The 22438-nt window shown below is 42.4% G+C and overlaps 1 protein-coding gene across 1 annotated transcript; it reads left to right on the forward strand.

Annotated features, from left to right (window-relative positions):
• Positions 1-520: 520 nt before the first annotated feature.
• nptx2a (neuronal pentraxin 2a) lies at positions 521-19126 on the forward strand. Its single transcript, XM_061065436.1, has 5 exons — positions 521-1640; positions 3658-3904; positions 8323-8567; positions 13359-13538; positions 16828-19126. Exons 1-5 carry the CDS (start codon positions 1191-1193, stop codon positions 17053-17055), a joined length of 1350 nt encoding a protein of 449 aa, XP_060921419.1. The 5' UTR covers positions 521-1190; the 3' UTR covers positions 17056-19126.
• The last annotated feature ends 3312 nt before the right edge of the window (positions 19127-22438 follow it).

A 22438-nucleotide genomic window follows, 5' to 3' on the forward strand; every position in this document is an offset into this window, starting at 1 on the left:
TAATAATTTTTTTAGATCCACTTCAAGGTTCCCTTTGAGTGGAGGAATTGTGATAAAGTTCCCTCCGAGAGACCCTATCAGTAAATAAAAATGTATCATAAAGTGCCTTTCCTGGTGCTCTTTTAGTGGAGAAAACACATTCAGGCTGCCTTACACACAAGAAAAGGTCTGTTTGCCAAAAAGTGTGCAATAGGTGCCCATTTACTTCCTTTTGCCCGGGCCCCTCAGATATCTTGTGTCTGCCTCTGCAAAGAGCAGTGTGTGTAAATAGGAGAAGACAAAGGGAAATTGTCACACTATCACACTTCTCATTTAGACTGTGGATGTCAGTTAGATTTACTTCATCTTAAATGTTGACCATAGAGCAGGTGAGCCCTTTTGGAGGACATACAAACAGTAAACCTAAATATATTCACACTTCATGTATTGGTGCATTTGAGTCACAGAGACAGTTTTCAAAACGACACCAGGATATAAAAAGAGGCAACAATTGAAAACGCATTTGGAGTTCTAAGTTATGGGTCGTTCTTTAACCCATTTAAACGGGTCATAAAAAGTCAATGGGACGTACATAGCATAACTCTTGTCCGCTGGGAGTCCGTGATGACGTAGGCTGAAGCTGAATAACCGGAGCGCACGGATGATGAGTGGAAGCGCCAGTGCGCAACTTCCCATCATAATCTTTTGGAGCAGCATCGCTGTGTCTTTTCAGCTCCGCGCACTGACAATCCAACAAACCGAGACACAGGACGGGGGGAAACTGACGTCTCTGCAATCTTCTGAGGATTTTTAATCACAACATTTACAACTTTTTTTTTTGTACCCAGTAAGAGGAGATAACAAATTCTGATTTCATTCGACCCAGTTTTCACCTGCTGCGTATATGGTTTAGATTGATTGGTATATTTTACAAACTGGAGCGACCATGTGGTTAGTGGATGTGTGATTTGATGATTCTTCTTCTGCAGATTCTTTTCTTCTTTTGTTGAAGCACAGTCACAAGATAAACTTACTTTTCTGGTCTTTTTATGACACGTTGGATGCTAAAGATGTCCACAGTCGCTGCAGTTTATGGGTTGTTTTCGAAATAAGTTTATCTTATTATTTTACAGGACACTTAACAGGTTCAGTCGGTAGTTTGGGAGCATTTATTTTTCCTTTAAAACTTGGATTATTTGTAACCGGTCGGGATGCTGACTTTATTAGTCGGACTTTTGTACCTGGCCAGCGGACGCACGGTGCGGAGCCAGGATGCTACAGGTAGCCGTTTCGTCTGTAACGCCATCCCTCCGGGCGCGGAGCCGGGCTGCGGATACAATCCTTCCGGGAACCGCGTTCAGAGTAGCACCCCCGTGGAGGACGAGCTGCGGAACACGATCATCCAGCTCCGGGAGACCATCCTGCAGCAGAAGGAGACCATCGTGAGCCAGCAGGGGACCATCAAGGAGCTCAACTCCAAGCTGGCGCGCTGCGAGGCGGCGGCAGACGAGTCGACGCAGGGCAAGTCCCGGGGTCAGGGCTCTAGACGGAAGGAGCTCGGCAAGAACACCATGGGGGACCTGCCCCGGGACCCCGGCGAGACCATCGACCAGCTGGGCAAGACCATGCAGAGTCTGAAGGGTCGGCTGGAGAACTTGGAGGTAAGATGGCACAAATATACTGCTTGTGCGTAAAATCACCAATAAATCACTTTGGCTTTGTTCACTCCAACATTTTAAAATCAGCAATAAATACCTCCAATAACACACCCTAATGTAGTACATCTACATAGCTTAACATGCTGATCATAGTCTTCTAGCGCTGCAGGCAACCTGTCAGAGGAATCGTGAGATCAAAGGGTCAATGCGCATGTCACATCAAATGGGATATTAACCATTGAATATGGGTGTAATGATGTAACCCTCCTAATAAGAATCATCATTAAGGTATGAGCAACAAAAACATGTCGAAGGTGTTATCATACATGTGGCTCGGGGATTTCAGATGCAACCTTGAATAATTTATGAGTACTGTGTGTTTCACATGATGTTTTGTTTGCTGTCAGGAGACTCATTATTCACAGCAGCTCAACTAATTCATAGAGACTTCACCCTCATCAGAGAACTACAACCGTAAGACTGAATCAAGTACTTCATGGTGAAGTAGTTTGCTTATTTTTTCCTCTTGACCTGAGCTCTTTTGCATCTCAAACCAGCTCTTTGTTCACGCCCAGGAGACCTCACTTCTTCTTCTTATTCTGCTGTGTGCATTAATTGAAGCCGCTTCAGAGATCCCAGCTGATATCGAGGTCGCCCTATAATGAAATGCTTTACATACTCTAAAAGGTGGATGTAAGCCACGGCTTTATCGGCTTGTGTCATTATTTCTCCCCTCCTGACAGCCCCTGACTCCATCACTAAGCACAATACTGTTTATTTAAATTCAAGGTTATTTCTGTGTACTGTATGCTGCATTGCTGATCCATCCATATCTCCCCTCCCTCTCCCCCCCATTCACCCTCTCCCTCTCTCCTTGATTGGACGCTTTAATACCCTGATCAAATCAGGGTTTGCTGCAGCTGCGAGCGTACATATTCTGTTGCATTTTAATCACACATCTATTGATCTGCATCTTCTTAACATAATGATTATTGCATGAATGGTGTTGCATATGGCTCCCGCTGGAGCAAGACCCTCTCTCACTAATCAAAGCCATCTGCACAACTCAACAATTACATTCAGGACCTTGCAGCTGCTTGCATCGTCGGCCTTCAGCACCATGACTACTAGAGAGTGTCTTTAAGTGAGCTTTTCAGACTTTTGTCAGAAAATATGAATTCAACTCTGTGAACGTATCACAAAAAGTCTAAAACACAAAGTGAGGTTGAAGGCTTCAATAATGACCAGGTTAAGGCAGTTTGCATCACAGTTAAAACTCCACCTAGGTACAGTTGAAGCCCGTTTTATAAATAGAACATCCTCAGTCATGCCTTCAATGAAACCCGAGGTGATGTCACAGGTGACGCCCACCTAAAACATCCCGCCTAGTCATGGGTGCTTGGCAGGTCACCGATCAAATCCGGCCCACAGGGTCACACGGTCTTCATTTTGATATTGCTGTATCAAAAACAAATCTGGGTCTTTATGGAGACTGAACGCCTGGTTGAGTGCACGGGATTAACAGGATTAAATGTCTCTATCTATCTATCTATCTATCCATCCTTCTATCTATCTATCCATCTCTCTATCTATCTATCTATCTATCCATCCTTCTATCTATCTATCCATCCATCAATCCATCCTTCTATCTATCCATCCATCCATCCATCCTTCTATCCATCCATCCATCCATTTATCCATCTATCTATCCATCCATCATCCATCCATCCATTTATCCATCCATCCATCCATCCATTTATCCATCCATCCATCCATCCATTTATCCATCCATCCATCATCCATCCATCTATCTATCCATCCATCCATCCATCCATCTATCCATCCATCATCCATCCATCCATTTATCCATCCATCCATCCATTTATCCATCCATCATCCATCCATCTATCTATCCATCCATCATCCATCCATCCATTTATCCATCTGTCTATCATCCATCTATCCATCTATCTATTCTATTCTATTCTATTCTATTTTCTGCTCTATTCTCGCCTTCCAGCAGCAGAGTCTGCGTCTCCCCACCACCAATGTGTCAGCCGGGGGTGTCTCGGCCCTGGCCCCCCTGCCACCGGAGCTGAGGGATCTGCTGCGGCAGCGTCTGGGGGCGCTGGAGACGCAGCTCCTCCGGAAGGTGGCTGAGCTGGAGGAGGAGAAGAGCCAGCTCTACAACGAAACAGCGGCCCACCGCCAACGCACCGAGAACACACTCAATTCCCTGCTGGAGAGGATCACCGAGCTGGAGAAAAGTAAGTGAGACAACGGGTGCCGGGGAATTGTTGGCCAGAAATAATCCAGGACTGTTTTTCTTTCTCTTTTTTTTGTCGTCTAGATTTAACACTAATTAGTCAATCCCTGTGAACATTTCTGATGATGCAAGTGGAAACCTCGCAGCAAAGTGTTTTCTTAGAGCCATTCTCGGAGCAGCTCCTGATTTTGGAGGAAAAAAAAAAAAACAGGGCTTGGAAAGCAACACTGAATTCTTAATGACTTTAATAAATATTAGAGAGATGTCCTCACTCCGGGGGTATCACTTTGAAGATGGACGTCAAAATATTTCTGCCTTAAGGAAAATAATATTATCTCATCGCTCACTGGACATTTCCTGCAGACTCACGTCCCCGGAGCCTCAGTCGGCTGAGTCAGTGGCTGCTGGAGGTTTAACCAAAGTTAATTACTTCAAATTACAGAAGGTCAGCCAAACAGCACCCACATGTACGACAAGATGAGTCAATGTAAGCCTCGACAATAAGTGCTACCTTTTTCAGCTTTATTAAGTTGGATTCACGTCACCACGGTGCCAGAAGGGTGATGATTCAAGTCTCCAGTGATGTCTAAGGCTGGAGTTTTTTTGCGGTGGAGTTTTGTCAGCATGAAATATGAGGCTTTTCTCCGCCAATGAAAGCAAAGCAATGACTTAATAACATGTTCTGGTTGTACTCCTGCTCGGGGCTTACAACAAAGAGTGCTGGGATAGAGACCAGCACCCCCACAATCCTTAGAGGTTAGGAATTAAGCTTGTAGGAGAACAGCATGAATGAGGAGCTCAGAGTGTGTTGGAGAGGAACGTTCTTTATGAGAGACCCGTCATGGTCTTTCCTTTCTTTCCATGCTTCTACCTTAGCCCAGGTTGTAAACTTTCTATTTAGACAACAATTTCCACCTTAAAAAAGTAGCTTCAATATCCATTTAATAGTACAATAAATTCAACAGGGAGAATAGTGTCTCTCTCTCCCATGTCCACAGACCGCTCCTGTTAACTTCAACATCAGGCCCCGGCCAACTGGCATTTATGGCATTATTTCACACTCATTACTTTCTATTATAGTTAATATAATATAACAAAGAGTAAGGTCTTTACCTGCCTTTTGTAAAGTGTCTTGAAACAACATTTGTTATGAATTGGCGCTGTATAAGTAAAGATTGACTGATTGAATCCGAAGGCAGGGTGCTCATCCTTACAGATAGTTTTTACAATAGTTTGCCATGTAACGTTTGGCTGTATGGTTATGGGTGTCAGTCACAAGTTTTCATACAAATAAATAAGTAAATCCATCTTTTGCCAAAAAAGGTATTTCTTGGGGCGTAGATGGCCTAGCGATTAGGTCTCGCCCCATGTCCCCTAAGAGGTAGCCCGGGGTTCGAGTCCGACCTGTGGCTCCTTTCTCGCGTGTCATTCCCCGCTCTCTCCACTGAAATGGGGCAGTCAGGACAAAAAAAGTCAAACAAAAAGTTGTGGATCCTTGTGGATCTTTAACAACCTATAGACATCCTGGCAACAGTCAAATACTATACTTCACGCGCAAACTGTTTGCACTCAGCAGGCTGTAGCTGCTTGCAGAGTCATTAAAAACTTCTAGTATTACTGAACCTTGTCAGTCAACATGGTTCTTTGGCTTCTCACGATGTCTTTGCCCTCTGTTTGTCAACAAATGCACGTTATCGAAGAGGGGGAGGCGTACGAGCACTGTGTGTGTTTTTACGGCAGTGCGGTTGCACTTAGAGACCATCGATCGGCGCCAATGCGCACCAAACCAAATCCCTAATTAATGATACTTTGAGGCTTCATCATGAAATAAGGGATAGTGTGGTTTTAATAGTAGCTAAGATTTAAATACTCTGCTCAACAGAGATACAACTGTGGTTCAATCCCATTAAAAAATGTTTCTTTAGTCCAAACCCACTGCAAAGGAGTGTGTGTGTGTGTGTGTGTGTGTGTGTGTGTGTGTGTGTGTGTGTGTGTAGCTCCTATTCCTGTTTTATGATCTTTTTCTCTTTAAATTTTTCATTGAGCTATCCTCTCTCTGTCCGTCTGCCTTTTTTTTGATCATGCTTAATTTAGCATCCATGTTTACGCTGTCTCTGTATTCAGTAGCTTTAAAATATGAAAACTCGTGTAAGCTTTCTTCCACTGACCCACAAGCTGCAACAGCCACAGCTGAACCAGTATGAAACTTAACGACATAAAGTATTTCAATAATAATCAAAAAGGGTGTTGTGCTTTTAGCGATGCCAGCAGCGTTGCTTCAGGGATCCCCAGTTGGTCACTCTGGTCCTGACTGAAATATAACCGGGTTGCATTAGTTATCCTCCATCTCTTCATCCAACAAAATGAACAAGTAGTCCTTGAAATCTGTTCAACTATTGGATGGATTGCATGCAAATTGCTCCAGGCATCCATGTTCCCCAGAGGAAGATCTGTCATATCCAATGACCTCTCATTAAGCACAATCACTTTGTTGTAATATGTCTTACAGTATATGTTAAAATAGAAATACCTGATAAACTACTGACATCGCCATCAGCCTGAGCTTATCGGTTTTTAAGTCCTTTGAGCAACTGTCAGCGTGCTACAATAGTCATGATTCATTGTGTTGTTTCAATAAAAGTCAAATCCTGTCCATTTTGAAGTATGGCATTCAAAAAGCTGTATAGAAATGGCAGCATTCATTTAAGGGCCTGTGTCCATTAACAGCATTTTTTGCATCGCAGTGCCCACATCCTCAATAATCAGAACACTCCTTGTTGGTGATTTTAATGTTGCTAGGTTACCAAAGTTCTGTCATGTAACTTCCACTTCCCTCTGTGTAATGTTGAGTCTATATGCTTATTATTTGCTTTAATTTCAGGAAATATTATGAGGAGAATGGAGAGGTGTTGTATCCTGGCATTAGCCGCTGCTTCAGACCTGGAAATTGTTCTCTGTAAAAAATCAAGTCTGGGTGTCTGAGGTGAACTATGTAACGAAAAGGATTAGTTTCTCCTCTGCTATTATTGTTGACAAAAGGAAATGCAGCCCCTTTCTGCTATTGACACTGAGGGTTTTGTACAGGAAATTGGGCTGCGAATAATAAAAAATGCTTTGACAGGACTCAGGCCCCTACTTTCTCAATTTCGCAAAAGATAATTTGCACTCTGAGATGACTTTAGAAAAAGGAGCATTATGTAACTTTGACATGTAAGTGTTTAAAATGGGTTCTGCAGTCCGAATTCAAAACATTAGATAGAGCTGTCTCCCCTCGCCCCCTCTCTAGAGTCGACATGCATGCAGGTTGCCATTTTTCGGACAATGAAGCTTCAGTGTTTAGCCAGCTCTGCATCCGTCTTCAAACCTCTCTGATTTTTGCTGACTTTTTTTTAGGTCAGGTAGAATTAATTATCTGAAACAGTTCTCTTGACCACTTCCATCGCTGAAACATCTGTTGGTTTGTTGTTTTCATGAGAAACTGAGGGGCGTCCACAGCAGCTGTGTGGGGGTGCCTTAAAACCGCCTACCATCTCTGGTCCAAAAAAAACCCAAACCATTCAGGACCAGAATCTAAACTTAGAAGGGCGACATTTTAAAACATGCCTTGGTGCCGCAAAAACACCAAACCTGGACCATGTACCGCTTTGTAATTACCGATCCATTTCAAAACTACCTTTCCTTTCCAAAATACCAGAAAAGGTTGTTCTGCACAAACGTTTGCCTTATCTTCATCAGAATAACATCCTGGATACATTTCAGTCAGGTTTCAGGGTAGCTCTAATGAATCGGCCTCACTAAAAGTCCATAATGATCTCCTCCTCACAGTTAATTCAGGATACTGTGCTGTCCTGATTTCATTGGACTTGAGTGCCACATTGGATACTGTTGGTCATGCCATGCTAGTTGATCGCCTCCAGCTTGCGGTTGGTGTTGGAGGGGCCGCCTTGAATTGGTTCCTCTCCTATTTAAAAGAACAGAACATTCTCAGTCAGAGTCAGAGACGTGCTTGTTCTCTTAGCAGCAGTTAAAGGAAACATGCCTGATTTGCAGTTCTTCTTCAGCACATTTAGAAAGTTTGCTTCATGTATTTATTTGACATTTTACACAATAGGTGCTTAAACATCGTGTTAAACAACTCGTGTTGTTATGTCTTTGGTCTTATCATGGCACCTTGGATGTTCCTTATTGCAGAAGAATGACAGGATGACAGAGTGACTTCATATAAAAGCTCAAAGCTGAAAACAATTCAAATTTGATTTCAGAAGAACATTTTAACTTTGCTAGCGGCAATTTCTATCTTCCAAGATCTTTATTTTATTTCTGTTTTCATCTCCCTCAGGCAGTTTGATACACAGACTTTCTTAATTAAATCATAACTCAGCGAAGCTTTAACTTTATGTTCTCCTTATCTGTCAACAGGTAACAGTGCCTTCAAGTCACCTGAGGACTTCAAGGTGTCCCTCCCTCTTCGTACAAACTACCTGTACGGACGCATCAAGAAGAGCCTCCCAGAAATGTACGCGTTCACCGTCTGCATGTGGCTCAAGTCCAGTGCCAGTCCGGGCATAGGAACTCCGTTCTCTTATGGCGTGCCAGGCCAGGCCAACGAGATAGTCCTCATCGAGTGGGGGAACAACCCCATCGAGCTACTCGTCAATGATAAGGTGGGTACATTGTGAGAAACCTCTGCTTTGCTTAGACGGCTCTATAATGGGGGTCAGTAGGGCTTCTTCTTTCTTTACATATTTCTTTCTTTGTCAAAATGTTTTGCATTTTAGGGGCTGAAGGTGCTTGAACTGTATCCAAACTTTGCACATAAATTAGAATAGTGAAAGGTAAATGATGTATTGGTTTGCATATGACTGTTGCAGGAAAAACAACATAGGATTCCCAGTAGTATGTTTTACATGCATGAATGAATGTTGGTGGTCATGTGTCTAATTTGAAAACCTACAAAAGTCATCTTGTAGCTCAAAAGCAGTTCAGCCATTTAAATGTACATGGGTCCAACTAGGACCAAAATATCCACCCAAACTTGGTGGAAAGCGTATTGGAAAGACTTGGTTGATTAAATGGTTTTTCATATCTTGGCCTTGCTCTAAGGACTTGGCATACTCAGGGGCTGCCCTTAATATGACTAAGGATGCATCCTTCTGCCTATGTAGACCGCTGCCGCCTTACCCTTGCATCATAAAGCGCTGCTGTCATCTAGCAACAGGTAGGTAGCTGGCTAACTAACTAACATCACTAAACATCACTTAACTTTAAAGAAAATTTGAAGCTTCAAGCACCCTTTTCTTTTCATTTTGTAACATCTGTATTGCCAGCTTTTTGATTGAGTTGAAACCACTTTCTGCCTCTTGAGAGTCTGTCATTGGTGCCCAATGAATCTTGGGTTAGGTTTAGTCATGAAGGATGAACCCAATGGATCCTTCTTTGCCAAGGAAAAAAAGCAGCATTTGAAGGAGCCTTGAAAATGAAAGAGCCTTGTTGACGCAATTGCTCTTGAAATATGCGCTTTAAAGCAGTGAGTTCACAACTCGTCTAGCTTCGGGACCCACCACCAACTCGACTCAGATTTATTTACTGAAACATTGTGCAGTTTGGACCTCAGTTGGTTCAAATCATGTGGCAGAAGCAAGAAACTGAAGAAAACAAACATGTTTAAAAAGCGCTTCATAGAAGTTTTATTCCAGGCTCACAGTTGCGACCCATTGAAAATGGCTCCGCGACCCACCTCCGGGTCCCGACCCACCAGTTGAGAACCACTGCTTTAAAGGATGCAGCCCCTAAGGTGAAAGTCCAGTCTGTCCGAAATGTTACATGTTTGATGAGCCTGAGTCATTACAACCGCCCAAAGGTGCAAGAGGCCTGTTGAACGCCGTCATAATCTTTGATTATTCATTCTTTATTCATTGTCTGAATCGTGCTCTGGTTTTCTGAAGAGAGACAATGTTTTTGAGTCTGCAGCTCAGATTCATTTCTAAATGCCTGCATGGCCGCAATGTGGGCTGGATTGTTGCATAGATCAGCTAATTAAAGCAAAGACGGCATATGTTGCTATCCTAATATGTTCACGTCGGTCTGCTCTGTGGTGTGAAACACTACATGAACATCTGAGCACAAGAATGAAACGACTGGGAGCAGATCAACTGACCATCAGCGCTGAATTTTTAATTTTGCACCTTATAAACATTTCATATCATTGACCCACATTCCGCACACACCCAAGAATAACAGTAATTCATGGGAGAACTTATGCTGCCATGTGTGCTCGTTTGAACGCCTCTTCTTTGCTTTCTGCAGACACCATATTGCTTCACATCCACGCACATACTGCTCCACACCAACTGTGAGCTTTCAGTCAACTATCTTTCAGTTAACTCGACAGAAAACAAAGTCGTAGGAAACATACATGAATATTTTACCACATTTATCCTTAAAACGGAAATGAATTGTTGTAATTGTTATGCTGATTTAGGCTGTAATACCAGATTTTCCCCGTTATCCCCCAGCTCAGATGCTTCTGCAGCGGTGAAATGTTGGATTTGGATGATTTTTTTCATAATGTGTTGCAGCGCTGGAAAGGATTCTTTTCCCCCTCACTGTCTTGTTTACACTGGCTCTTATTGGCACAGGCAGCTCTCCTCACAGCTTTCCCTTCACCATGCATTATACATGTGTTCAAGTCAGACAGATGAGAGAGAGATGGTAGGGGAAAGGGATGCAAGAACGAGAGGAAAAAAAAAAGAGGGGAAAGGGTTTGGAAATAGAAACCGCAGAGCTTTGGAGGTGATAGAGAGCTGAGGAGAGAGAAAGATCACAATGATCCCGGGAAAAGGAAGTTATAATGTACAAGAGAAGGAGAAATTAAGGAGCAGAGCACAAGAGTGCGAGACAAGACTTGTTATTATTATTTCCACATGTGCAGCAACACATCCATGTGTTGAACTCATTCACAGTGATAACAGGGTCCACTGGGGCACATTGTTTATGCTGCTGATTTGGCTGCATAGTGAGCAGCAGGCTGAAAAGTATGCACTGCTACTTTCTCTGCAGTATTAAAAAGTGCAAGGTTATCTCCATTTCACATTTGTACCTGGATATGAAGAGCTAGAATTTCTATTGTCATGAAGTAAAATGATTCAGAAGGTCAGTCCTGTAGATGTGTCATGTGAATCCAAAAGTAAGAAAAAACATGTGTCTATTACATCTGCATTTCTTCAATCTAATGCGGCTGCCAGGAGTTTCATCTGTGATGGATTCAAAACCGTCTTGTACGGTATTAAAAATGACTTCTTTTGGCAAGCATGCTCATTTAGTCTGATGCGCATAAACAAGCGTAAACTGGACCACCATCCTCCAAATTTGAGAAGAATTCAAGGCAATTCTGTGCAGATTAATCAGGATTATTCCAGATTTAAACTAACACTACATTAGAGGACATGCATATGGTCGATGTGTCTTTCTTTGACGACATGCATGTCTCTCTTCATTGAAAGCAGATCATTTACAGACTTATCCCTTTATTTATGACCTTCTGAAATCATTTTACACCTCTCTGCAGAACCTTATCCACAGCCTATTAGAGCAGAAGAACAAAATGCCACATGAGATGACAGTACAGGCCTTTTTCACAGCAGACATTTGGACATTTCAGAGCAGGGGGAGACAAGTTAACTTCTGGTGAGACTTTAAGGGTGCTTGAGTGGTGCATGTTGGCTCAGTGGAACACAAAACTCAGTCTACATTCACACTGCAAGCTTTTTGATTTTTGCTCATTTTTTTTATTTGGCTGTTCACATTAGTTTTTAAATATGGCCTGTGTGAACTGATTGCATGTGCAAAAGAACAACAAAGACATCACATGCAGCACATGCAGCACAATGTGAAGGGAGACTTTTCATGATAGACCGAACTGATGATCTCAAACAGCCTGCAGAAGAACAAAGACCATGATCCCTCCCATCCTGTTGGAGCAGAACTATGATCAGTGACACCAAAGTTTTATGCATCCCAACCTGGCTGTTGTAGACCAAATCTGACTTGGTAAAAAAACAGATTGCATGTGACTTGTACTGTTTAAACTGTCATCAAAAGATCACGAGTCACACACGAGCAAGAAAAATGGGATTTGGGTCATTTTTGCATGCAGTGGAAAAAACATTTTTACAAAGTAATAAGTGTAAATTTGCACCTTAAAGGCTTTATGTGCGGATTTTGATCCAGCAGATGTCGCCCTTGAGCACCAGCATGAAACCAAAACAACTTGCGGTGCATTGTTGTGTTAGCATGCTAATGCTAGCGATTTTTAGTATGCTCGTATCTTCACACTGCATGTAAATTTACCTGAAATGAGCGTGATCTAGAAACACAGTTAAGCAGTGAGTACAGTATGTTATTCTTCTTTCTCTAGTCCCTCAATTAAACAACTTTTATACGCGAGGGGAGGAGTCGGCTGGCCGTCCGGGCGATGTAAACAAAGTGAAGATAGGACTCTGAAAACATCACAGATAGTGGGACTCGGGTGTTACACCCATTGTAGACAGTCATGACTCACAGAGTTATTTTCAGAGGATATACTTGATTTCTACATTTAAGTGTAGATAAAATATATATAAAGCCTTTAATGTTTTAAGAACAAGATCATAGAGGTTAAAAAGTAAAATGTTGTAGTATTTAAATAAAGGATGAGTAGTGTGTGCCTTGTGGATGTGGTGTTTTAAATATTAAGCTCTCTGTGTACAGAACCGTCACATATATTAAGCGCTGCAGAATATTCGACTAGAATTGTTTCGTTTTAGGATCCTGAATGTTTAAACAGTCAGCGAGGGCGCAGACTCTGCCGCTCTGAGAGACTTGATAATCAGTGATCCCCATCGTCCCGGTGGTTTAGATTAAGATGCCACCTGGAATCCTTAACCAGGTCAACTGTGAGTGTAATTAAAAGAGATTTGCATTTTATTTTCAGTGGCTCTTACAATGTTTTTTAGGATTATAAAGATGCGTAGCTGCAACTACTGTAAATCTGTATGCTCATGAGGAAAAGGCTAATGAGTTACTCCACAATCTCACGTGTCGCTCTGATCCTCAGAGGACTGTGATGTCACTGGCTGGTAAAGTAACTAGTTGTTTTTCTTTGATCCATGAACAAAGCAGGAAAGCATAAGAGGACACTGTTTTCGCTGTTAGCTACCCGTTCGCTTTGAAGGATTTTCTCTCCCTTGATGTCACCTGGGTAATCTACATTTTTATATGTTGTATCTGGAGAATTCTCTGAACAGGGCTGTCTCTTTGAAACCCCAACCCTTCTAATTGCTGTCCTTGTTTCTAACGTGTCGCAATTATTCTCAAACCTCTCAAACCCCGTCGCCCTTCCTCCCGTCTCCTTGCTCTTTGGCCTTCCTTCCTGAACATAATGTAACTCACCCTTTGCTGGCAAACTTCTTCCCCAGGTGGCCCAGCTTCCTCTGTCAGTGAGCGACGGGCGCTGGCATCACATCTGTATCACCTGGACGACCAGAGACGGCTTCTGGGAGGCGTACCAGGACGGAGAGCGTCTAGGTACCGGGGACAACCTGGCCCCCTGGCACCCAATTAAACCTGGAGGGGTGATCATCCTGGGCCAGGAGCAGGTGAGAGCATGAAAAGAAGCATAGGTGGTGGAGTGTGTGTGTGTGTGTGTGTGTGTGTGTGTGTGTGTGTGTGTGTGTGTGTGTTTTTCTCCCTGTGTGTAGTCTTCCCTGAGCGCAGTGCCTGAGGCGCAGAGCAGGGGAGCTGGGGAGAGGAGGCACTGAGGCTCCTCTCACGCTATCTCATCCCTTTCAATATTACCTCACCTCTTAACTGCACCTCTGAGCCTCGGGAGCCGTGTTAGCCGGTTATTCTAGCTGCTAGCTCCATGACAGCACATTGCATATTCGTCAGAAATGTACAGTGATGTACAAATGATGAATCTCCACAGAGAGCCATTAACTAAAGGAGGAATGTGTTGCCGCTCAGTTAAGGTGAGATTGCAGCATGTTGCACAATATTAGAGATTGCACATCACTTCGATATCTTAAGGTGGCAGAACGCTTCAAAAATGTTTTTGCAGTTTGCTGGAAGTCAAACAGAATTGCTCCATTTCAATAAAAGTATATTTTAGGTTTCCTTTGCAAGTAGAAGATTCAGTGAGGAACTGATATTTAGTGTTGATTTTACTGCCCTCTGTGGACAAAGTATCCCTTTGCTGATCTTGTCCCGTACATGTGTCCCTAATATTTAACATCATCTTTCTCTTATTAACAGTCAAACATATCACTCCCTGTAAATCTTTTCAGTGGAGAAATGTAACAAAGGCTGTTTCGTCTGACACCTTCCCACTGGAAGCAGTTAGAGACATTCAGAATATTAAAATAGAACTTTTGCACAATTCTCTTAAAGGTCCCATATTCTGCTTTTTCTGGTTTTATATGCTCTTTAGTGTGTTTTCCAAGTGTCCTGTGCATGTTTAGGCAAATCTATGTGCAAAAATTCAAAGTCCGCGGAAACGCGGCTTCTCCTACGTCCTCCTGTTAGCTGTAGCATTAGCTGCATGTAACGCTCAGTTCTAGCCCCCCTCGATAAAAATTTGTCAGTGTGAGATCACTGAGCTAAGCCCATTGGCTCGTTGTGGCAAGCCCAGCAGCTCATGTTGCACGCCCGTTAATTTCTGTAGCACGCCCACGATATGCCATAGCCTGCGGTAGCACAGTAGTGCTAAGGTGCTAATGTTTATGCTCCCCTCGGACGGAGCCAGTGGCTGCATTCCCAATATGGTAAAAGAGGCGGGACATTTCCGAGAACCGTGCTGAGCAACTGACCAATAACGACAGAGCGGATCGGCAGACCAATCAGAGCAGACTTGGCCCACGTGGGGTCTAACAGTGTGGGCACAGCAGAGTGTAGCTGACGGACTCAGAGCGTAGAGGGAGCAAGGAGGAGCAGTACATGAAAACAGACACTTTTTTCGGACTTTACCTATTGTGAACGTACAAAAGTAGATACATAGATTAAATATATGAACCCCAAAAAGGGCATAATATGGGCTCTTTAAACACTTTTAGCACACATTAAAATATATATTTTGCGACCTGGGTTACATACTTGATTCTGATTTGTTAGTTACGGCATTTAAAGGTCTGATATTTTCTTAGGATGTGGCGCTAATCTCAGACTCTGGAGGACTAATGCGGGGTACACAACAAGATAATCATGGAGATTCGAGGCTTAATTATAAATATTATATTGTCAGATTTTCCTGTGGTGTGAGTTAAGATTGATTTTACTTCCCTTTATCTGCTGGGAAGAACGTTGTGGTGCTATTGATTTCAAAAAGTGAATATTAAACAAGTTAATTATTTACGATCCGATATCCTGTAACATTTACAGTAATCTGGATTTTCAAATCATGTCTTACTCACCTTCAGCTCGAGCTACATGTTCAGCCCATGTTCAGACTGTCGGCATGACTTCATCATCATCGGAATTTTTCTTTTTAAATTTTCATTCTAAATTAGTCCAAAAACTATCATCACCAAATTCCCAAGGTTTGGTTACTTTAAAGTCCTGTTTGACCGCGTGAGATGATGTGAGATTTCCAGCTTTTAGTCAGGACTCTGGTTGTTGGTGAGTGCAATCTGTTCAGAGTGTGTTGTGCTGTTTTGGTCGTATCATTGCTCTTCAAACGCTACTGGAACAAAACCCCCATATATCTGTCTTTATGTGTCATCCTGTGTGGGGTCTCTCACTTTGTTTAGATTTGAAAGGAGTTCCTGTAATCATGTGAATCTGCAGAAAGAAATCCGGTAAATTAGATGTCTGTCTGTAAACTGTGAGGGAAGAAGAAAGAAAAGAAGGAGAGATTTTAAGATTCAAAAAGTGTAGGCTAAGACAAAGAAATGTGAAATACTGAAGATGGCACATGAAGTAAACAGTAAACAGAACACAGTTTGGGAAACGGTAGTGTTGAAATGACTCCAGCAGTGCGTGACAGAAAACTCAAACAGATTCATGCATCCTCTTCTTGTCTCACTGAAATTTTCAGTGAAATAAAAGTAATAACAGCCGGGTTAGCTCATTTTAGGAAAAGCTACAGAGTTAAACTTTGCTCAGGAGGCTGCAGCTGTGAGTCCATTTTTTATACACAAGAAATATAATTTGTTTTAAATCAACAGAATCCAGATCCATATTTTGAGTTCAATTCTTCAGTTTTTGGGTCCATGGCAGTGGAGATGGGTCCTGCTCACCCGGAAACTGGCTCACTATAGACCATGTTTGTGTTTGTACTGTTTGTACACTGTGATGACATGATGTTTGTGGGAGGAGCCAAACTGGTGGCAGAAAGTTAGCTAGCGGTAGCTTGTAGTTAATTCAGGTTTCCTGAGCGTCGGGTCAGTGGGTCAAAGATCCAACTAAATGGATTAAGTTACAGTGAGCAGCCATCTTTGTATAGCTTGTAGAGAAACCCAGCGTCTATACTTAAGCAAACCTCAAAGCATACAAATCTATTGCTATGTACAATTTTTCACTTTGCGGTCATCTCCAGGACATCAAATACAAAGATTTGTCAGATGGTTTTTGTGTTTTGAGGACGCAGCTATACAAGACGTGGGCTATCATAAGTCAAACAAATAGCGAACAGCACTTGTATTGCTGGGTGAATATTAACTCCTAACTTAATGTATGTAAGAACAATGTCAATCGCTTTATGTACTGCTTCTCCGTGTTTCTCTCCTCTTGTTTGCGCCGTTTTTCTACCACCACGATGCGCACGTTCAACTACTGCGACGTTTGCTTTTTGTTACTGACATCAAAGGTGTCAGTATTCATGTGTTTCAAAACCAGCTAAAATCTCACATGAGCTTAAAGTTACAAACTGTCCTTTTCTGTCTCTCTCTGCAGGACATAGTCGGCGGTCGTTTTGACGCCACCCAGGCCTTCGTGGGCGAGCTGAGCCAGTTCAACATGTGGGACCGGGTGCTGCGGCCCGTGGACATCGTGGGTCTGGCCAACTGCTCCGCGTACATGCCGGGCAACGTGGTACCCTGGATTGACGCTAATGTGGAAGTGTTCGGCGGTGCGAGTAAAGCCGCGCTGGAGATCTGTGAGGATCGTGCTTTTGACTCCTAAAGGATCTGATGTAAGAGATGTGTGTTTTCTGACTTTGTTGCTGCAGTGAAACCCCACAGGGAAGGGCATCAGTGCAACATTTCCACATATTAATGCACTGACTGCATAGACTCAATGTTTATTGGACTCATATGTTGATGTGTCAGTTTGAACCCCGAGGACGCTGCAGGAGACTTCAAATTAGTCCGCGCATCTGAAGAAACTATGCTGTTGCATCAGTCGGCTGTGTTGATGTGACCTCCTGTCATTCTGTGTTATCTTGTCAGTAGATCAGCTTTCATTTGACACCTCTTTGAAAAAAAAAAAAAAAAAAGAAGAAGAAGCTCTTTTTGGTTTGATTTCTGCTACTGACAATGCTGCACTGTATCCGTGGTGAATGTGAGCTGGAGCAAGCTTTGATGTGCTGAGGAACACTCTCTCTGCGTAACACGGGAGAGTACTACACGCTGTGAGCTCGCTGATGTTTAAAGAGCAATGAGGCACCGACCAAATGAGGTGGATGCTCCAAAGGTTCAAAGTGGACGAGAGCAAACCCGTGTGGAGGGTTATTTTTGAGACGTCCCACCGTGTCAGAATGTCTAAATTACATGCATGAGCTCGGTCAGTGAGAGTGAAAGTCAGTTTGAGAGTGACGGTGCATGCTTTCTGTCACTACACAGGGTGCATGTGGAGCGTCCAAACAAGCCAATGCAGCACTCTGACATTACATAAGTGTGTGTGTGTGTGTGTGTGTGTGTGTGTGTGTGTGTGTGTGTGTGTGTGTGTGTGTGTTCATGTGCGTATGGCTCATCTTGCGTGTAAAAAGATCAGAGATTATGAGAGAGAGAGAGGACATTTTCATTCTTGTCAATCTACGCTTAATACCTCTCTGCCCCTTGAGCAGCTGCCATGTCCCAAACAGCTTTATGGAACGGGCTGGCTCTGCTCAGGTTAATAGCGATGTCGGACAGCTGCCCGGGTACTGGCGTATAGACAAGAGCAGTGGGCCCGAGCCCAGAGCCCTGAGAGGGCAGGGACTGGAACTGACCTTCAAGGACAATCCTTAAATCCTCATCTGGGTAGTAATTATCTGTGCTCATGAGCGAGGGCAGCGGCTAGCAGCCGAAGCTAACTGTGTCATTATCGATTCATTTTTAAGACGTAGAGAGGATGCCAAATGGTAGCAGCTCTCTGTGGACGTTATGAATGTCGATGTTGGATGGACTTCGGTCTTAATTGCCTCTCACTGAACAAGAAGATTAGTTTTAATCAATGGATATATATTTGTTAAAAAAACAATGGGAACTAATGGATTTATTGTCACCGCTAAGTGAAAAAACTTGATGCTATTTGCAGCTTCATTTATGTTACTTCTTAATGTTGTGGCGGACATTTGTTTTTAAAGATTTTCTATTTGACAGACGGTAAAGTGCTGATATAAAGCATGGTGCTGCAGTCTCATAAGAAACAATATTGAAGAGGCAACAAAGACTTAAAAACTTTGGTTTCAACACTGAAGTTTCCTTTGCAGAATTTACTCACAGGTGAAAAAAGCTTGGATCGATGTTTTGAAAAATGCAGTTAAATTTAGAGTCGAAAAAAAAAATATGAATGCAGCAGGTAACAGGACAGCGCAGAATGTTTTAAAAATGAATAGGACTTGTTGGAAATGTTGCCAACATGTTTGTGATTGTTCCTCTTTTGAGTGTCTTTGTCAATGTTTCAATGTAAAACCAAGACAAGTCTTTTCTGTAGAAAGTGTTTTTTTTTCTTCTTTTTCTTGCTTTTTCTGCTTATGATTTTTGTCCATTAGCAGCACATTATGAACAAAAAGAAAAGCTTGTAGGAATGCTTTGTTGTTTTTTTTAATATAGTGAATGGCCTTCTTGTGAGAACTACACGTGCTTCTGCCTGTGGACAATGGTTTTTTTTTGTCACATTTTAAAGCACTGACGGCTCACTAGCAGCACAGACAAACGAGGGACTCGAGAAAAAGGACCAATGTGTTTTGCTATCTTTGTTTTTAAAGTCACCTCTCTGCCATGTGGTTGAATGTCCTTTTGCACCCAATAAAAGAAAAAGTGAACAAGTTGCCGAGGTGCGGAAACTCAATAATGTGAGAGGAAGGCTTAAACATATCATTGCACTGCATTAATGATGAAGTCAGGAGGGAGTGTAACCTTGTGTCCTAATCAGAAACCCATACTTTAACCTTTAACAGAGATAAACAAAGCTCATCATTTTGACATTTCTCCTCTCAGTATATCCCGGTCTGTTGTCGGAGTAGCGATTATACACATAGGATACGTCCTCTCATTTGGCCGGTGTAATGTTGTCAGCAGAGCAGAAATCCTCTGGACTGGCAGATGTCCAGGTGGAAATGAAAAAAAAACTGTCCATACGGATTATGGTCCCTGCTACAATGTAGGACACTGGGAGCTTTCTTCCTTCTCCACAATGCTTTATGCCTGTGTGTCGGTGACGCATCAGGAAGCCTGTTTTTTTGTATTTTATGGAACAACAATCTAAAGTCTACGATTGGGAACAATGTGAAATAAGCTCTATGTCGTGTTTTTAAGCATATTCTGTACCTCTGGTTTTCATTTTATCGCTACTGAGCATTCACAGAATCACAGCACATCCTGCTGTTCTTACATGAAGAATACAAATTAATTATTAACCAAAACATTTCATTAGGGTTTTCATAAATGATAGATACGTCAGTTTGTGTACAGAGCATTGTAGATCACTTTCAGAAGTCTGAGAACAAAAGACTACTGCACACATAATGACATTAATTCAATCTTATCCATGCTCAGATGAATCAAGAAACAGAGGAATTCATTTTCATTTTTGAAACAACAAAGCAGCTCTCGGAGACGATGCCTTCCATGAGAGAACTGCGCTAAAGTCAGCCTGAATCATTGACTGTATAAAGATGGACAACACATTAGGAAACCTCTTGTTGTACGATAGTGAAGCCAAAATGTTGCTGCCAACTTGTGCAGGTGAAGTCATGTGCAGTCAGAGTCCCAATAACCCATAAAGGAACCCGTCTGTCATCGTGTGATAAGATGATATATGCCTCTGGGAACGGATGACAATTTCTCAGTAATTCCAGTGAAGCCAGCGGTTAGCGTTCAACAACTTCCAGACAAGACTTCTTTTTCGATGTCACATTTACATCTGCAACGTAAAGTTTCCATTCCGCAGTATTATCCCAAAAAGAGATGATTTATTTGGAATTAACGGAAATTATATTTGCTGAAATTGCAAAATCCTGATGCACATTTGTCAAAGTAAAACTTAAAGCTTCTGTTTTTAAGAGGAAAAAACTTTTAAAATGTTTGTTGTTTGTTGAATGGAGGTCGTATCGATCACTTCTGATGCTTTTCAGGTAGTCGGGGAATCTAAACGCCGATTGGCTATCGTGACACAGCGTCAAGCAATGACCCTTGTGTTAGCGTTCATTGTGTTTCCTCTAAGCGTTCCTCCTCTACGCTGCTCATCTTTTAAACATGACTCTCTAAACATGACTCTGCAAACAGCGCAGCAGGAGCCTCATATGTCAACAGAGCTGTCAATCACGACCTTTTACCCCCTAGAAGAAGTGAACACTCACACATCAATCAGAATGATAAGAACTAACTTTAAATACAGAAACCATGATTGAGACTATTTTATTTGAGGTGTGTTCTGATGTTATTGTTCGTCCATTGTCCCATCTGTTAACATGGAGGAGGCGGGCTTTCTGGACTATATTGCAGCCAGTCGGCAGGGGGCTTCTGACATGTTTTGGCTTCACTTTTGGGGAGCTGTTTTATCGTCCTTATGTTTATACAGCCAATGGTTTAAACCCCTAAACGTCCTTTATATTCCTGAAACTAGAGAATGCAAGAGGAAGAGCAGCAAGATAAAATAAATCCAATTTATTTCAGCCCTGCCCCGGCCTCAGACAGGATTTTTAAAGAGCATTTCATTTATTGATTGCCTCTGAGATTTGAAGACAATTTCAACATAATATAACAAACAGTGCATGCAAAATAAACGTTAAGCACCGCCTTTAATCTAGGAGAACAATCCTGTGTGTCAGAGGAAGAGGAGGGTGTGTGTTTACCCATCGATGACTAATAATGTGCATCAGTAGCAAACTGATATCTGATGTCACATCGTACTTCCTGCTCGAATTGCACCCTTTATCCCTCAGGTTTGTCCAATACTTTTTTTTACAAGAGAAATTATCTTTCTGAAGGTGTCGCATGGAACTAATGAAACCTGACTGAGAGGGGAATTGAAGTGAAAATCATCTTCTTTTTGTGTCACGGATAAAATCTGTCTCTCTGACAGCGCTATGATTCAACAGGATAAACAATGTGTGTGAGTGCATGTGGGTGTGCGACAGAAAGCAACACTTTCTTGCTGTATCGGGTCTGAGGAGTAGATTTGTTCCAGTTATAGAGTTCTTTTTCTCTCACACAGCGTTGGAGTTTGAAAGGGAGATTTTCCAGCCAGTCGGATCCTGGAGGGTTCACCAAGGAGTGAACTCAGCAGCTACGGCAGATGTAATGACAACACTACATCACTAAAAAAACGAATTAACAATTCAGCGGTGATGCCTGGTTGTCCATTTATTCATTACACGTGACTCGGGTAGAGTAGTGACAGCCTATTTGGCGCATTTTTTATTAAAGCTTTCCTTCACACGCATACGCTTTTGTCTCAGGATCATCTGGGTTTTCAAACATTGCCCGAGGTTGTGAATAATAAGCAAAAACAAAAAAAACAACTCATAATTAAAATCAAATCTCACTCAGTGTATTGCCACTGGATACATGCACCGATCTGCAGGAGGCTGAGCAGTTTTGTAGGGGGGGAAAGGGGGTAGAATTAAAGTGCCATTCTGCTCCTAGCGTCCTCTGTCATACTTGGAGTCCCCGTGGAGCGCCAAAGAAGGAGCGCAGGAAAAAAAAAAAAAGACGACGACGTGTGAGAAAAACAAGTTTGGACAAGAAGAGACTGTAGGCTTGGTAATTAAAGCCTGATGGAAGAAGAGCCTGTGCAGAAGGCTGGACTCTCCGAGGCGTTTGAAAACTGCTGTTTTCTTGGATGTCACAGACTATTAGTGAGACCCAGAAACCCCCTTCAGCCTGTATCAGTAGCTTTATGAAATTATGCATCAAAAAATGTTATACTCTGTTCCCATCTGTGGTGCAGTCGAGCAGCCATTTTTTGAGCCAGACACAGAATCACTCTCTGTTTTTGTTAACTTCTCCAAAACAAAATTGTTAATTATAAGTAGAACACACTGAAGGCAGTTTAATGCACTCCTTTTAGGTGGGCGATGACACATTTTCTCTTCATAGCAAGAGGTTAAACATCTCTGCTTCACCTTTTCACACTGTTT

The sequence above is a fragment of the Labrus mixtus genome, chromosome 20 (assembly GCF_963584025.1).
Source record: "Labrus mixtus chromosome 20, fLabMix1.1, whole genome shotgun sequence".
Classification (NCBI taxonomy): domain Eukaryota; kingdom Metazoa; phylum Chordata; class Actinopteri; order Labriformes; family Labridae; genus Labrus; species Labrus mixtus.

What these genes read in the sequence shown, in the direction of transcription:
- nptx2a (XM_061065436.1), top strand. Translation starts at nt 1,191, where the DNA reads ATGCTGACTTTATTAGTCGGACTTTTGTACCTGGCCAGCGGACGCACG. An exon ending in GATCACCGAGCTGGAGAAAA is followed by an intron (nt 3,905 to 8,322) that starts GTAAGTGAGACA and finishes ATCTGTCAACAG; the next exon opens with GTAACAGTGCCTTCAAGTCA. An exon ending in TCATCCTGGGCCAGGAGCAG is followed by an intron (nt 13,539 to 16,827) that starts GTGAGAGCATGA and finishes CTCTCTCTGCAG; the next exon opens with GACATAGTCGGCGGTCGTTT.